The 16595-nt window shown below is 52.1% G+C and overlaps 1 protein-coding gene across 13 annotated transcripts in view; it reads left to right on the forward strand.

The window, feature by feature from the left end:
- EHMT1 (euchromatic histone lysine methyltransferase 1) overlaps positions 1-2060 on the forward strand; it is a 116677-nt gene extending 114617 nt beyond the window's left edge. For all 13 annotated transcript variants that reach the window (XM_042052289.1, XM_042052295.1, XM_042052293.1 and 10 more), the window contains one exon: positions 104-2060. In XM_042052289.1, coding sequence (XP_041908223.1) covers positions 104-287 — 184 coding nt within the window. In that variant the 3' untranslated portion in view covers positions 288-2060. The remainder of the gene's footprint in view (positions 1-103) is intronic.
- Positions 2061-16595: the final 14535 nt, after the last annotated feature.

Here is a 16595-nt window from a genome sequence, read left to right on the forward strand (position 1 = left end):
CCAAACCATCCCGGGATTCCCCGAAGCCGCAGCAGCACCGACGTCCCCTCGCTCCCCTTTGCTGCTGCCGTTCCCTGACCCCTCCTGTGTCTCTCTCTTGCAGCTTCGACTACGGGGACAGGTTCTGGGACATCAAAGGCAAATTCTTCAGCTGTCAGTGTGGTTCACCCAAGTGCAAACACTCGAGCTCAGCGCTGGCCCAGCGGCAGGCGAGCACCTCGGCCCAGGACACGCAGGAGAACGGGCTCCCCGACACCAGCTCTGCCACGGCCGCCGGCCCCTTTTGAGACTGACTCCTTCCAACCCCATAGATTCACATACTGTCTGAATTTCCATTTAAAAGAGAAAGAAGAGAGAGAGGAGGAAAAAAAAAAAAAAAAGACACAAAACCACGCAAAAAATTAAAAAAAAAAAAAAAAAGAGAAAAGAAAAAAAAATAAAGAGAAAAAAAACCCGCTCAAGGAAAGCCAAGGGTTTGTGACACTTAGGGCTGTGCCACCGACTGTTACTTGAGGAAGGAGTGAAAGCAAATCCCGCCTCCGTGATGTTGTTCTCCCCTCCCTGCTCCTGGAAAGCTGCTGGGTTTCACAGCTGTGTGTGCAGGGGTGGCTGTTGCATTTTTTTTTTTGCCACCCGAGCTGTCCTGGCCTCCTCTCTGAACGTGCTGAGTGTTGTCAGAGCCAGGGGGAGCCGCCCGTCCTCGGAATGTCGCTCATTGCCTGGATCCCTCCCGCCCACTCACTCCAGTTCACCCACAATAAACTCTGGATGCTTGATGGGACTTCGTTTCTGGGAGGGAGCGGGAGGTGCTGGCTCTGGGTTTGCTTGGCACAGCCCCGGGGCAGGTTCTGCTGGTTGGTTTTTTGTTGGTTTGGTTGGTTTTTTGGTTGGTTGGTTGTTTTTGGGTTTGGTTTTTTTTTTTTTGATCTATAAATGAATTAATTCCTCCCCCATCTCGCAGGACGCTGTGGTGGGGCCTTTCCAGGGGTGTTTCCTACAACCACCCTCAGTTCTCTCCAACCCCCACGGCTTTTTTCTCATCTGATGAGAAGAATGCCAGAGTCCTTCCAATCCCTGTGACCCCTGGCTCTCTCCCTCCTGGATTTTCTCCGTTCAAACCAGCTCTGGTCCAGGCCCTGGTCGTGTCTCAGTGTTGGGTTCCTCCGTGAAGGAACTCCCCTCACCCCGTCCCAGGAGTGGTTTTAGAGAGGGAAGGCTGAAGAGGATTTTACAAGACACTAATTCCTAAAGAAAACCAGTTTCCCCCCCCCCCCCTTTTTTAAAGATAAAATGAATGATATATATATTATAGAGAACCTGGACTGGCTGGGGTGGACAGATGTGTCACGGTGAGAAGATCCCAGATGCCACCAGCTCGTCTGCTCCCATCCCTTTGCTCCACGCCGGGCACCTTGGATTGATTTTTAAGCCACATGCTATGAGGTTTCAATAAACTGATTTATTTTTTACCATTATTGAAACATCGGGGACAAGCATTAAAAACATGGAGAAAAAAAAAAAAAGCTTAAAAAAAAAAAAAAACAACAAAAACACCAACAAAACAAAACCCACAAAAAAACCAAAAAAACCAAAACGACAACAAAAAGAAACCACAAAACAAAACGGTGCTGATTCTGGTGTGATTTTTGCTCACCACGTGAATATAAACTTATCAATTGTATAAAAAGAGCAAAGTGATTTTAGTATAAAAATGCAGGAAAAAAAACAAAACTTTTTTTAAATTGTTAGTATTGTAGTGTGAATAAATTTGCCATCACCTTTTGTGTGGTGGCTGGGCAGGTCATTATCTTAATTTTTTTTTTTTTTTTTTTTGCATATATCTTTAAATACTGTAATTAGTGCAGTAACAAGTTTTTGTTTTTGTTTTTTTTTTTTTGTTCATCTCTTCTAGAACATTCATAATGCCATCATGTTTATTATTTTTTTTTTTTTCTGTTAATGTTTTTGACAGTTTTAAAGGAGCAGCCTTTTGGCTCTGATCATTTTCTTGTTCTGTTTTCAATGAAATCAATAAAAAAAAGAAAAAAAAAGTGCTTTAAAAGGAGTTTGGCTTTTTTTATCTGCTGGGGTGAGGGATGGCTCAGGCTGGGACTGAACTGCTCCTTGGTGGGCTTGAAAATGAAGAAAGTAACAACAAAAATCCCCATTCTTGCAAAGAAAAGCAGCCTGAGTGACTGTTTGCCTTTTATTTGGGGGGGGTGGGGTTGAGGCTGTTTGTTAAAATTTTGTGTAATTAAAAGTTTGGGAGCCTGAATTCTGGATGGGCACCCTGAGGTTTGGCGATCCTGGGATGTCTCCCCACCCCGTGCCAGGGGGAAATGAAATGGAAAACGCCAGGGAAGGAGGTGAGGGGGAGAAGCTGCTTGGGAGCAATCCCTGGGGGTGTTCCCAGCACGGGGCTCTGGGGGGGCACGGGGGGTGCTGGGGCTGAGCCCAGTCCCTCACCTGCTCCCAGAGGGTTTTCCTGCTCCAGGGCCAGGGGTGTGGGGCGTGGAGGGGTCAGAGCCAGCTCGGGGGGATCACAGGGCACTGAAAGCCCCTGCACACCGAGCTGAGGAGTTCTCCTGGCTCATCTCTCGGGGTGCTGGTGGACAGGGGGGTGTTAAAAAGCACCCAAAGGCAGCGTCCATCGCCCTGGGCTGACCTGGGCCAGCAGAACCATAAAATTACCCTGGACACCCGAGCTCATCTGGCTTCTCTTTATAGACTCCTTCCCTCTCTTTGTGCTGCCGTGACCTCCTCTGAGGAGGAAATATGAGCGAGGCTGATGGTTATCCTGCAGCCCAGGTAAGAGTTATAAAAACCTCTATAAATGTGGAATTTCACCCCACGTCTCATTCCTGAGCCTTTGCCAGAGCTGGAAGAAATATTGCTTTATCTCCCTGCTAGCACAGAATATTCCCTCGTCTGCTGAAGGAGCTCCCTTATCACCCTTTTAATTTCCTTTCTGGTGCTCCAAGCAGGATGAAAAGCCTCGGCTGCTGTCACTGGAGGCAGGGAAAGGCCTCGATGGCTGTGAGAGGGAGAACCAGCCTGGGGTTCAAGTTTAAGGCTGCAGGAGGGATGGGAGTGATGGGGGGACAGGAGCTGGTGCCAGGGGAGGTCAGGCTCGGCCTCCCTGTCCCTCCCCCGGGCCCAGAAACGGCCTGAATGCCCAGAAAAACCCAATATTGCTGGGTGCTGCCTGCGGGGAGAGCTGTGCCTCACCTGGGAGGGGGAGGTAGGACAAGCTCAGCCCCACACATGAGTTTTTGCTATCTCTGCCTTTTAATCTCTAATTAACCAATGTGAGAGTCATTAAGGAGGGCTCAGGCCCTCAGGACTGTGTTAAACATCTGCTGGGGCTCCCTCTTTGCTGGTGGCACTGGGGACACACAGGAGGTGTTGCTCAGGTGCCATGGGAGGGGACAGCACCCGGCCAGGGAGGGGCACCTGGGTCACCTCTGCTGTCCCTGCAGCATCAGAGGGGCCCAGCAGCCCCCACAGCAAGGAAATGCCCCCGTGCTTGGGAGGTTTTTAATGGATAAATGCTCTCCAGCCCTCTGGGATGGGTGTGGGAGTGGAAGGAAGTTGGGGCACCAGGAGTGTCCCCACCTCGCCATGCCCTGATCAGCACCAGCAAAGGTGGGGTTTGTGGAGCTGCTCCTCTCCCTCCTTGCTCCTGGAGCCCCTGGAGGTTTGCAGGGAGCTGGGATGAAGGTCCCACACCTGCACTGGGGGGTTCTGCCCCAGGGCTGCTGGTGAAGCCACCAGAGCCTGGTGTTGAGCTGGGATTAATTTCCCCTTGTCACAAAGTGTCCCAGCTGAGCTGGTGGCAGCAGGGCCTGGGCAAAGCCAGGCTTTGTTTAAACACTCAGCGCTCTGCTCTGTAGCAGGGATAAGAGATTCCATTGAAAGGGCTGCTGTTGGACAGGATCCATTTGCCAGCTTTCCTGGCTGCAGTCTGCAAAACCCTGCAGGAACAGACAGCGCTGGACACGTGGAGCCTCCTGCCCTGTTCCCCTCCAAGAAGGGTTTGCAAAAGCCACAAAATTCCTCGGAGCCCAGCAGAGCCTTTGGGATGAGCTAACTTCCAGGAGCTGGCAGGGAGCTGTGGGCACGCCAAAGGTTGAGCTCTGCATTTGGGATGCTTTTCCCTTCCCCAAGGAAAGGAGGGACAGGGGAAGAACCACCCCCGATCCTCTTTTCAGACCAATCTACCCCATTTCCAGCCCCCCTTCCCGGCCATACACGGCCAGTGCTGGCAGCTGGTGCCTGCCCTGGGCTCTGCTGTGTGAGCAAAGGGCTGGAGGGATGCTCTGCAACCAAATAATGTGGAGCAGAGCTAAAATGAGGATCTGTGTTGTTGATCAGATAGAAACCAAAACGATTTTGGGGCTGGAGTTTTTCCCTACTGGGGGTTTGCTTTTTGCTCTGTGCTCATCCCTTGGGAGCCTGGGAATGCGGAGCCCACTGTGAGGAGGATGGAAAGCACCTGGATATGGAGAGCTTTCCCTCTGGAGGAGCCTCCATCTGTGAGCTCAGAATGAGGCTGATTTAAATGGTGATTTATTTGTCTGCAACGTGCAATGAGCTCGGAAAAAAACCCCTCAGCAATCCTGGATTGAAAAGCAAGAAATCATTGAGGTTTTTCTCCCTCCTTTCAGAAAATACAGCGGCAATGAAACAGCAGTGATGGGTGAATAATAAAACCCTTCTGTGGAGCTCACTCGTGCTAGATAAAGTATAAAGCCCCACTGATGCAGGGCTCAGGGTGAGCAGAAAATATTCCACCTGAGCAACAGCAATTAGTGCACTCGGCTCTGCCTTTGTTGTGCTCTGTAAATACAATTCTGAGCAGCAAATAAGCAGATAAGCTTTACCCAGACGTAACAAGACAAATATCCTTTTCTCCTGCCTCTGCTGGGAAGAGAATTTCTCTCTGGTCGTGCAGCTGTTGGGGGAAAAGAGCTGGAATAAATTGCCTGGGAGTTCGTGAGCAGCGAACGTGGCCCGCACCATTAGCAAAGTGACTTTATAAATGAACAAAAGGGGAGCGGGGAGAATATTCTCATTTATATCGTGAGAATCCCTCTGGCACAGGCATGAGCTGGAAGAAGTTGAGGAACTTCTGCGGCGTTTTGTTCTCCTGATGGCTGCGCTCCCCTCCTGCTCCAGGGAGCTGCTTTTCTGCCCTGGAGCAAATCCCCGGAGCTCTTGGGGGGAGCAGGACGAGTCAGGGACCCGAGGGATGCTGGAGCCGCGGTCAGGGGTGGAGAAAGAGCAGGAGATCAGCGGGCAGGGGTTTGATGCTCAGCACCAGCACGCAGGGACTGGGGGGGAAATGCCGAAATGATGCATTTTAGTGGGAGGCAAAACCCAACTGAGGCAGCTTTGTGCTGATGCAGGTTGTGCCTGAGCTACCCCCGCCTTTCATTTGGGTGTAAATGCTCCTTTTGGGCTCAAATAGGGTTAAATTGCTCACTGTGGGACGCGGATGTGCCCTGCCCTGCCCCGGGGCTGGCTGAGGTCGGTGCTGGACGAGCAATTCCTCCCCTCGCTGGCTCCTCACTCACCCCCCAGGAAGGTTTGGGATGTTTTAAGTGTTCTTAGAGAGCTCTAATGAGTGCCGTGCTGGTGCTGGGCAGAGGATGGGGACACAAAAGTGGTCCCTGGGAGCCCCCCGGGCGGGTCCATCAGCCAGACCCCAAATGAAACATTTCTCTGGAGCGACAGTTGTGCTGCATATTGGATTCTGTTAAAGGAATTCAATTTAGAGAGCATCACGCCAGGCAGAGGAGGAGGAGAAGGGCAAAACATTATGGCTAAATAATTCCAATTAACCATTCCAGACCCTTCTGGCTAATTCAGTTGGAGTAAGTGTGGGGATCTGCAGGGCTGAGATCCTCCCGCAGCACCAGGGAGTGTCTGGGGGCTGGAGCTGAGGAGAGGCTGGTTGGATGTTATTGAGCTTTATTTCTTGAGACAGAACAGAGAAGGAAGAATCTGGACTGTGAAGCAGAGCTGGGGCACCTCTCCTGCAGCCAGTCCTTGCTGCCGCTTCCCTTGGCACATGCAGCGATTTCCAGGCTAATTCCTAAATCAGTGTAAACATCAAAGCAGTGCCTGGAACGGGGCAAATGATCCAGCTCAGCTCTGCTCTGGAAAAACAACCCAGATCCCGATGTGGAGCTTTACCAGAAGGCTGGAGATCAGCCCTGGGTTTTAAAGCCAGATCTTTGTGGTAGAGAAACTTAATTTCACTCTTCAGGTTACTGATTATTCTTCTTTGACTTCCTGAGTAGTTGCCCCTGGTATTGAGACCAACAAGTGTCAGGCCCTTTGCTTTCTCCAGCTGCATTTCAGGGCAATTCCCAAATTTGGGTGACAGGAATTATTTATTCATTGTTGAGTGGTGAAAAATCCCGAGATTTCAGCTCAGAATCAAAGGAAGCTCAAACACTTGGAGGTTTGGGAAGTGTTTTGCAGCTCTGACCTGGGTTTTACCCTCCCCGCATCTCCAGAATATCCTGAGCTGGAAGAGACCCACAAGGATCCCCAAAGTCCAGCTCCTGGCCCTGCACAGAACAGCCCCACAAATCCTGCAGGGAATATTTTCCCTGAGCTTCTAAACCACCTCTCATTCCTTCAGTCCCCTCCTGTGGCATCCTAAAAAAAATGCTGATGAAGACTCAAAAGCAGTTGTGGGTTGTTTTCTCCCCCAAATGTCTGAATAGCTCCCCATGCCTCTCTGCAAACCTCTTCCCTCTGGTTGTTGTCTTTTCTTGTTGGAAGTCCTAATTTTGCTAATTAATTAAACAGCCCCTGTGTTTGTGTAAGTTCATGAGGTTTGTGGTCACTGATGCAACAACCTCTGAGGGTAAAGTATAAACCCCCAAATCTTTGGGTGCCTTTGGTTTTGAGCCTCATGGAAAACACTGTTTTTCTGCTTCATTTATCATCTTTCTCCTCTTTTCCATTTTTCTGTGTTTTCATTCTCTAGTTTGATATTTGTCTCTCCCGTTTCCCTTCTGAGGCTTCTGCCCTCTCTGGCTGTGAGGGGGGAAACACAAAAGCTTTGGATTTTCTCCTAGCAGGAAAGGCAGCTCCCACCTGGGCTGACCCAGCCCTGAGCTGCTCAGGCTCTGCCAGGGGCTCAGGGCTTAAAAACAAAGTGTTGCTGCTATTTAACAACAACACAAAAGATCCACAAGTGCCATCAGCTCGGGGGTTTTGCTGCTCTGAGACCTCCAGCTCCCCACTCGTGAGGGTACCCAGAGCTTGGGTTTCTTTAGGGGGCTTTTTCCTCCTTCTCTTCCCAGAGTAGCTGAGCTCTTGATGTCGGTTCAGGAATCTTCGCTCTGCTGGAGAGATGCAGGTCTGGAAGCTGTCAAGGAGCCTCTTTTATGAGCACTTGAAAGTGAAAAAAAATACAAAGAAATGGGTGCTTGAAGAGTAGAGGGGACTAATGAAGCTTTTTTATCTTGGCAATTTGTGTGTACACAGAGTGGGGGCAAGGGGAATCCTACGGAGTGTAGCAAACCCATGTAGGGCAAGGGAGTTAATAGGATGGAAATGAAATCAATATCCAGGGCTTAATTAAGAAGCTGTTTTTATTCCCAGCCCAGGAAAAAGCCCCCCCCAAGATCAGAGGTGCCAAACACTTGCTGGAGTGCAGCCTCACATGGGCTGCGTCCTGCAGGCCCCTGACAGCCCAAGGGGCTTGGCAAAGGTTATTTTTGGCTGTTCCTTCAGGAAACAGCAAGAGGAGAAGGCAATGGGGAGAAATGAGGATGCAGCCCAATGGTCCTCCAGCTACGGCTTCAAACTGGAAGAGAGTAAATTTAGTTGTATATTGGGAAGGAATTGTTCCCTGGGAGGGTGGGCAGGCCCTGGCACAGGGTGCCCAGAGCAGCTGGGGCTGCCCCTGGATCCCTGGCAGTGCCCACGGCCAGGCTGGACATTGGGGCTTGGAGCAGCCTGGGACAGTGGAAGGTGTCCCTGCCCGTGGCAGGAGTGGGATGAGATGAATTTTAAGGTCCCTTCAACCCAAACCACTCTGATTCTGTGATCCCATGATATTTGGGGTTAGTCACAAACCCCAAACACCTTCTGAGCAGGGAGAGGACTTGTAGGGCCACAAGGTGGGATGAGGAGGGAACAGCACTTGGGAAGTATTGAGCTCCTTTGCTTTCATGCCACTCGCAGAGGGAGCCTGATGTGTTTATTTCTCAGTGAAGGGAGAAATGCAGCTGTTGCCAAGAACTAATCCTTCCATAAACCATCTGAAATAGGAACAGTACAGACCCACTAAAGAGAAATATTCTAAACAGAGAGCTGGGCTGCTCAGATGCTGGGTGTTAGCGGTTGTTTCAGGACTGGAGCAAGCAACCAATTTCTGATTAAAACACTGATGTGTTGTTGTTGTGGTTACACATAAACTGAACAAGGCACTCAGAAGGGTTGGGAGATGAAGGAAATAAGCCCATGCCTGGCAGGGTGAGCACGGGCTGGACCTGGTGTTTGCAGGGGAGGCTGCTGGGGCTGGGAGTATATAGAAGAGCAGAACTGTTCACAAACACCCTGGAGGGCTGTCCCCCATCCCAGCAGGGAGGTGACACCTCAGGGTGGGCAAAATGGTCTCGCTCCTGTCCGGTTTCCTCTCCCCAGGCAGTGTAAATCAGTCTCAGTGATGTTCGCTGGTTTATATGGGACTGGTTTCACTGGTGACCGCCCCACTTCGTGCCCTCTGCTGCTGCTGGGATTCAATTCCCGCTGCTCCCAGCTCTCCCTGCTTTAGGGAACCACCTTTCCTGCAGGATGAGCTGCTCCCTGGGTGGTTTTGGACAGAAGAATCAGCCTGTGTGGCTCTGGCTGCCTGTTCCATGCTGCCATCCCTTTCCCTGCCCTGCTTGGGCTGTGTTCTGTGGGGCTCATCCAGGCTGTGTCCCCCCAAACCCCTGCCTGAGGGGCTCCTTGGGAGCAGGGAGTGATGCTGGCAGCTTTGGGAGCACAAGGATGTTCTGTTCCCCTTTGTTCCCACTCAGCTCAGCCCCCAAAACCAAGGGGGGCTTGTCAGGGGTGTCTTGGGGACACTGCCACGACCTCGCTGCCTGTGCAGGAGGTGCCACCAGCCGTGCTCAGACACCCAAGCCCTGCTCCCACAGCAGCTCCCATGGCGCTGAACTCGGTCCTTGTTGCTCTAAAGCATAAAGAACTCACTCCACCCTTACCAAACCCTTCTGGTGATGGACTGACCCCTGCTTCTGGTGGTTTTGGCCTTCATTCCTCACTGGACAGATGACCCACGGGGTGGTGGCAGTGCTGGGAGCTGAGCTGACCCCTCAGCTGCCTGGCACGAATTCTCATTTCCACTCCACCCAAGTGAGGTCCCTCTAATTCTCAGGTTCCGGAAGAGGATGTCAGGTGGATTCTGAAATCCCCTGAAGTTCCTTGGCAGGGAAGCTGTCCCTCCCCTGAAGGCCTGGGAGCTGCAATTAGTGTGTGCAACCGGCAGAGATGCCAGGGCTGCAGATCCTGGCTGGACAGCTGGATTTCTCCAAGGAACAGCAAACACCATCCCTCGACAGGAACACGGGGAGGGCAGAGGGACAGGCAAAAAAAACCAACCTGAGGAGAGGACCAGTCCTGGCTGCATCCAAAGGCCCTGGATTAGCTCTCTGGGGGAACATTTCATCTGAGGATCACAGAGGTTTCTTGGGTCTTCAAGAAAACATCGAACACCTGGCGTGAAAGGCAGAGTGAAAGTGCCCCTGCTGGATGGGCTCCTCCACCCAGCCCACCCTCCCCAGCACCAGCTCTCCCTGGATTTCTGTTTTCTTCCTCCAGGAGAAGTCCAAGGCCTGCAGCAGACTGAGCTGGGGTAACCGCCAAGGGGAGAGAGAGAGAGAGAGAGGCCGTGGGGTTTGGAATTTTTTAGGTTGGGATCGTAATAGATTATTTTTGTTATTCTAAGACCGTGGGGCATTTCTGTGACCGCAGAAAACCAAGCCATGGCACAGGAGCAATAACAGGATAGAAGTTGCTTTGTAATAGAAATAATAATGCAAGCACGGGCTTGAATTGAACCTTTAAAACCACACCTGACCTCCCTTTGGAATCCCACAGGTTTTCGGAATTACTTTAATTTTTGTCTTGTGAAAAAACCACAGTCAGGTGTGAAAAGTCTTGGAGCTCCAGGACTTGGGTGCCTCTCGCTGAGGTGCTTGTGGGAATCCCACAGGGCTACAAATGCTTCTTGAAACTTTGCCTCGATTTTTACAGATGGAAATGCTTTAGAGACACTGACAGCGTGTTTGTGTTCCAGAAGCTGGCAGTGGGTTTAGTGCTTGTGAAAAACTGCCAGATCCCTTCAAGGCCCCTCTCTGACCACTGGGCTCCACTTGCTGCCAAAGCTGAGACAAGAAAATGGCCCTCCTGGTCCTACATCTGCTTTGCTTCACTTTATTTATTGTTTTTAACCCCTGTTCTTGCCAGTTCTTGTGCTGTGGAATTGTCAGCTGCAGTTTCTTCCTCTAATTTCCCATTTTCTGGCATTCCTGGGCCTCTCCTGCAGCACTCCCAGTGAAAAGCTTGCTCAGCTTTGCTGCATTTGGGCAGTTTTCCCCTCCTTTCTGGGCCAGCCCGTGCAGTTCAGTGACGTTGGAAACATCAACTCTTCAGCCATCTGAAGAAATAAATGTTTGGTTGTGCTCTGTTTGCTGATTAAAATGATTTTCTCAGCAATAGAAGCTCTCAGTGTCTCCTCTGATGTGAGCAGGAACAATTAAGTCCTCTCAGTAATGCAGATAAATAATGCCTTTGGAGAGTCCTGAGTGCACCATAAATCAGCAGCCGTGTTCCTGAGGTGCCACCTCCTCGTGTCCTGGCGCTGAGTGGTGGCAGCAGGCTCTGGTCACCTGCTGGCCCCTAATGCCACCTGTGATGGCACTGCCTGAAGGCTCTGGCGGTGCCGCGGTGTCCCCAGGGCCCGCTTGGCACCTGGCAGGGCTTTATGGGATCTGTTTCTGAGGATTTGGGGCTGTCCCTCCTCCAAACAGCCCCAGCACGGAGAGAAGCGCTGCCAGCCCTACGCCAGTGAAACCTGACCTGGCCTGGCAGGACCCAGGGCTATGGACACATAAATACACATTTACATTTAAATATATATAGGTTTTTATGTATATCCATGTAAATAGCAACATTTGGGGGTTTTGTCTTTAGTTTTGTTGTTGTTTGAACTTTGGGAGCCCGGACTGAGTATCTGTAAGGGAAGAGAGAAGTGCCTAACAAAGAGATTATCTGGGGAAAACCGGGGGAAATATGGGAAAGGAGCAACTTTTGCACCGACTACCCAGCAGGACGTGGCTGTGGATTCTGAACTTACTCTGTGCTTATTCCTTGAATCTTAACTCATTTCCTGTCTGCTCGAGGTTGTTCTCAGAAGACTTTCTGGGTCAGAGGAGCTGATGGAGCATCAGGAGCTCCTAATGGGGTCCATCGTTAGGAGGGAAGCGTCTCATCCCTGATTGCTGCTGGCTGTGTGTGCCTGATTCTCTGGGCTTGGTGAAGGCTTGGGTGGTTCCAGGCATGGCCAGAGGTGGGGGTTTAGAGATGAGGGAAAAATTTCCGCTGGGAGCTTGGTGTACAGATTTGGGTGGAGATGTCCAGGTGTCCCCTCTGCCCAGCTGCTCCCTAAATTTGGGCTCCTCTCAAGACTTAAAGGCACCAAGTTTCCGCTAGAAATTTTTGGGGTGGAATGGGCAGAAAGAGAGCGAATATCTCCATAAACAGCCAAAGGAGCTGCGTGTGGCCGTGCAGGGGGTGGAGGAGCTGCCACACGGCGCTGGCAGCGCCTCCATCCAGCGCCATTCCCGAGGCTCCCTCCTGCTCCTGATGCAGCCAGGACAGGGCTGGCGGCAGAGACGCTCCCGGTGCCCCGAAGAGCCGCTGTCCCCCGGCTGGGGGGACACCTCCCCCGGCGATTTCCCTTGCAAATAATTAGGCTTCAAAGACTAAGGACCGAAAGGTGTCTAACTGAGGCCGCCCTGCTGAGTGCCGGGTGAGCGCGCAGGTGACAGTCGGGGTGACAGCCGGGGGAAGCCGCCCCCAGCCCCTGCCCCACTGCCCCGCGTGGGGTGAGCGGAGCTTCAGTTCTGCCCGTGCCGGAGCAGAGGGCGCTGGAGCCCCAGAAAACTCCCGAGGATGCGGCAAGCGGCTCCAGACCCACCCGATCCCGCCGCTCCTGCCGCTGCCAGGGTTGAGGAGCGGATTCTGCGGGATGCAGGCGCTCCTTGAGGTTGGACAGGGATGGGAAGTGCTCCCATCTGGGTGGTCCCTGTCCCGCGGGGTGCCCGTCTCGGCAGCCTGGGGCCGGGCAGGGGACAGGCGGCGGCGGCTGGAGGTGATGATTTTCCTCCGAGGCATTTTCCCATCCTCTCCCAGCAGCTCCGCGCACTCCGAGGAGACCAGACCTTCGCTGGGTTTGTGTCCCTCGGCCATCAGCTCAGGGCAGCGTGTGCTACTGGCCCTCCACGGCATCTCCTGGGGTTCCAGGCTCTTTTCCTTGACATCCTGAAAGGGAAAAGCACCTGAACATGATGGTGGTCACCTGCTTACATATTTGGAATCGACACTAATTAGCACCTTCTTAGCCCCTCCCTGCTGGCTCTCTAACCCATAGAAGATCCTCACATTGTTTATTCATCACTTTAATGCGGTAATCTTGGTTCACTGACAGTTTTTCCCCTGTTCCGGCACGCTGGGAGTTGATTTTCAGGCTTTACCAGGTTTCTGTTTGGCTGCGCTCTGCTTCCCTCCGATATCTTGGTAAGACAATAGGAAATGGTCTCAAGTTGCTCCAGGGGAAGTTTAGATTGGATATTAGGGAAAATTGCTTCCCTCGAATGGTGTCAAGCACTGGAACAGGCTGCCCGGGGTGGTGGTGAAGTCACCGTCCCCGGAGGGATTTAAAAGTCCTGTGGATGCGGCACCTGGGGACATGGTGGCCTTGGCAGTGCTGGGTGAACGCTTGGACTCGGTGACTTTAGAGGCATTTTCCAACCTGAAAATTCCGTGATTCTGTTTCCAGAGGAGCTCTGACCCCTTCGCACTCTCCCGCTTGCAGCGAGTGAAAGCGCGGCTCCCGCCTGAGCTGCCCCGGTTCCGTGGCACTGCCCGGGGAGGAGCTCCTCAGGTGTCCCCCAAGACCTCCGGGCGGTCTCTGGGCATCGACCTCGGGGCTGCAGCTGCCGAACAGAGCCTGGGAGGCTGTGGGACTGTGGGAAGGGGGAAGAGCAGCCCCGGTAGCTCACAAAGGTGGGGCAGGTCCCTCCTTCCCCGCTGCAGCCAGCGCGTCCCCGGGGCTGCGCTCTGTCCCTGTCCGGGCGTGACACCGCTCCCGGGCAGCGAGCTCAGCTCACCCTGAGGGGTTTTGCGGACTTGTGATCCCAATTTTCTCCCATCAGCCAGAGAGAGCAGCTCCCCTTCCCCCCTTTCGCTTCCCGTCTGTGCAGTGGGGATCAGCTTAAGGGATTAACTCCTCCTGTTCCTCAGCCTCTCCTCCCTGCGCCGGGTGAGCCAAGGGAGAGAGTCATAGAGACTGTGTGACCACAAGAGATTAATTAAACAGTAAGCCCTAATTACCGAGGCTAGGGCTGACCGACTTACTGTGTCTGTAAAACAGCTGAATACTTAATTTAGACCGGAATGTGGACATAACTTCCACCATTAGCTGAATAAACAAGGAGCACCCGAGCTAAACGGATCGGCTGCCTGGCGGATGCGGGGCCGCAAGCGGAGCTGTCTCCTGGGCAGCCTCGGGTGCCCTCCGCCTCCTTCCGCGAGGCCGCGGATTTTGGGGCTGGGAGCCGCTTTCTGAAGCACCAACCGGCCCCAGGCCTGGGGGATTCCCAGCCTGTCAGTGTTACTCAGTTTTCAGGCTGCTTCTCCAAGTCGTTGTCATTTGCATTCCACTGCAGGTTTGGAAAAAAACAAATGGGGGAGAGACTGAAAGGCGTAAAAGCAAACCCCAACCCCAACTCCCATGTAAGGCAGTGGAAGTAGGGCAGCCAGCTCCTGCTGCTGCCTCTCAATATCTTCCTTAATAACAATAACAGATCCTAGGAAGTGAAACTCAATCTGTGGCTGCAGAGCTTTTTGTTGTGTTTCTCCCTTTCCGTGGGCATTAACCTTTCAGATTTAGGAGGCTGGGCAGTGGGCATTGCTTTTTTTTTTTTTTTTTTTTTTTTTTTTAATTCCTACTATCCGTGCTTGCTGCAAGGCTCCTGATCCAGTCCTAGGCAGAGTGACAGCCATTCCCCCATTAACTGCAGCTCACTGAGCACCTCACCAGACCTTGAATTGGTGGCTTAGGTGGGCTGGAGGCGCCGAGCGGGTTTGAAGCCTCACTCTGCAGAGGAGGAGAGAACATCCCAGGATCAACTGAAACAGGGAAGACACAAGCAAAGGGATCCTGATGCCTGTTTTGAGATGGAGGAAATGGTGATGTAAAGGCTGGAGGTGTGGCTGTGTGCCTGGGGGGTGTTGGAAATGCTCGTGACAAAGCCTTGGGGACCCCCAGGTGTCCCGGCTCTGGTTTCAGCCCTTGGCCAGCGAACCTCAGCCCTGTAAGAGCACAAACAGCAGCACGTTGGCCACAATAACTCCTGCACCTGCAGGGCTTGGGGAAGGGGAGAGTTACCCCTGCCCTGCCTGTGTTCCTGTGTATGTGATGTGAGTGAAGGTATCTGCAACCTCACCTGGGAAAAGTTAATTAAATACCCAATTTTTAAGGCAACTTCCCCACATTTTTGCAGGCAGGATGCATTTTGGTTTGTGCCACATTGAGCTGAAGACCCCATATGGGAAACTGATCCTTCTTTTCACATGGCACTAAACCCTATTCCTTTTCCTAGTTAAAAAGGCCAAAACCAACTTGAAAATGGGAATATTTGGGATGGATTCGAAGACATTCCCGGGAACATTACCCTGCGCTGATTTCCTGCAGAGGTGGTGCTGTGTGAGGTGGGTGCCACCAGCCTGGCTCGAGCTGCCCCGGCATTTCCAAAGGATGAAGGATGAAGTGACTGCAGCTGCAGCAGGTTTGGTGCTGTCATTGCTCCAGGTTGTTCTCTGCTCCATGGTGATGCCCTCAGGGAGCTGGGCTTGCCCAGCCAGCTGTTTCCAGCTGTTCCAGAGCAAAGGCTTATTTCTAGTACAAGAAAACACCACAGAGGTTCTCTGCTCCCCCTCCATGCCCTCCCTCAGGCGTGTGGCATAAGCAAGACCCTGATTACTGATGTTGCAAACACATTTTTGCCACATTTTTGCAGCTGTTGGGTGCAGAACCCCCCCCAGCAGCTGCAGGGGTCTGTTTTCTCCCTTAATTCCACAGCAACAGCCGTCCTCTAAGTGAGGAAGGAGAAGGCTTTGCAGTGTGGCGCTCTCCTTGTGAAATATTTGGCTTGGTCCCCAAGTTCTTCAAAACTGTGGATGGCTTTGGGAATCTGGGCTCTCCTGCACTTTGTCTTTGGGCATTTCATCCCAAGGTGTGGCAGCTGAGAACACGGAGCCATGTCCCTGGGTGTTCGTTTCTCTTCTATGCCTGAATAGTTTCTCTTGCCCATCACTGAGAAGAAGAAAAGCTCTCGGTCTTTAATTAATCTGTATCCAATAATAACGCTGAAAATAACCCAGGCAAGGTGTGACTCTTGCTGCAGCGGGATTTGACACCTGATGCACTGGGAGATTTGAAGAATGTCCAGCAAACTCCTGTGGGGGACAAGCACAGAGGGCTGGGCTTGTGTCTTCAGCTGGAATTAACCTTTGGGCAAGTGACTGGTGAAATTCTCAAATTTCTCCGGCTTCTTTTGCCCATCTGGCTCCAGATCTGGATCTGGTGCTCCGTCAGTTCTTATGATGCTTCTCCCTCCTGGATTTCCAGAGTGAAGCTCACGCAGAGCTGAGCCTGTACACGACTCGAGTTCAGAGAAAGTCAGATTTGAAAAGCTGTTTTGACATCGAGATGCTGAGATCTGAGCTCCAGGCAAACGTTCAGAAGAGCCTGAGGAGAGGAGAGACCTGAATCTTAAGGAGGATTAGATGTCTAATCATTTACCACAGACAGGGATGTGCTGTAAGACAGGCAAAGACTCCCCAAATCTCCCTCTCCTGGTGATCAAGTCCTCAGTTAAACTGAGGCCCAAACAATGGAAGAGAAGGTGTGAAGTTGTCTTTTCCTGCTTGGCAGGTCTGGGAGACCAATGGGGGAGAAATGATCTTAGAAATGCTGAGGGAAATAAAAATATGAAGCCTGTTATACTTTTAAGTCCCTTTTATCTCTCATCCTCTCAGAGTTAGTTCCCTGCCACAGGCACTGTCTGTGTGCAAATGTTCCTTTCCCACAGAGCAAACCCTGCTCTGGTGTTGCTGGAGCTCAGGAGGGAGCTCTGAGCACCACAGAGGTTTCTTGTCCCTCTCCATCCCACGGGCAGCTTTGCTTCCTCGTGTCCTGTGATTTCCTGGTTATTTGCTGTGCATTTTCCTGCATGGTGTGGTGCAGACTTTGGCCCTGCTTGTTGATGCATTTTCTGAGC

This window comes from Corvus kubaryi, unplaced genomic scaffold (assembly GCF_017639235.1).
Source record: "Corvus kubaryi isolate FWS band 111438036 unplaced genomic scaffold, C.kubaryi_AGA036_p1.0 78, whole genome shotgun sequence".
Taxonomy (NCBI): Eukaryota; Metazoa; Chordata; class Aves; order Passeriformes; family Corvidae; genus Corvus; species Corvus kubaryi.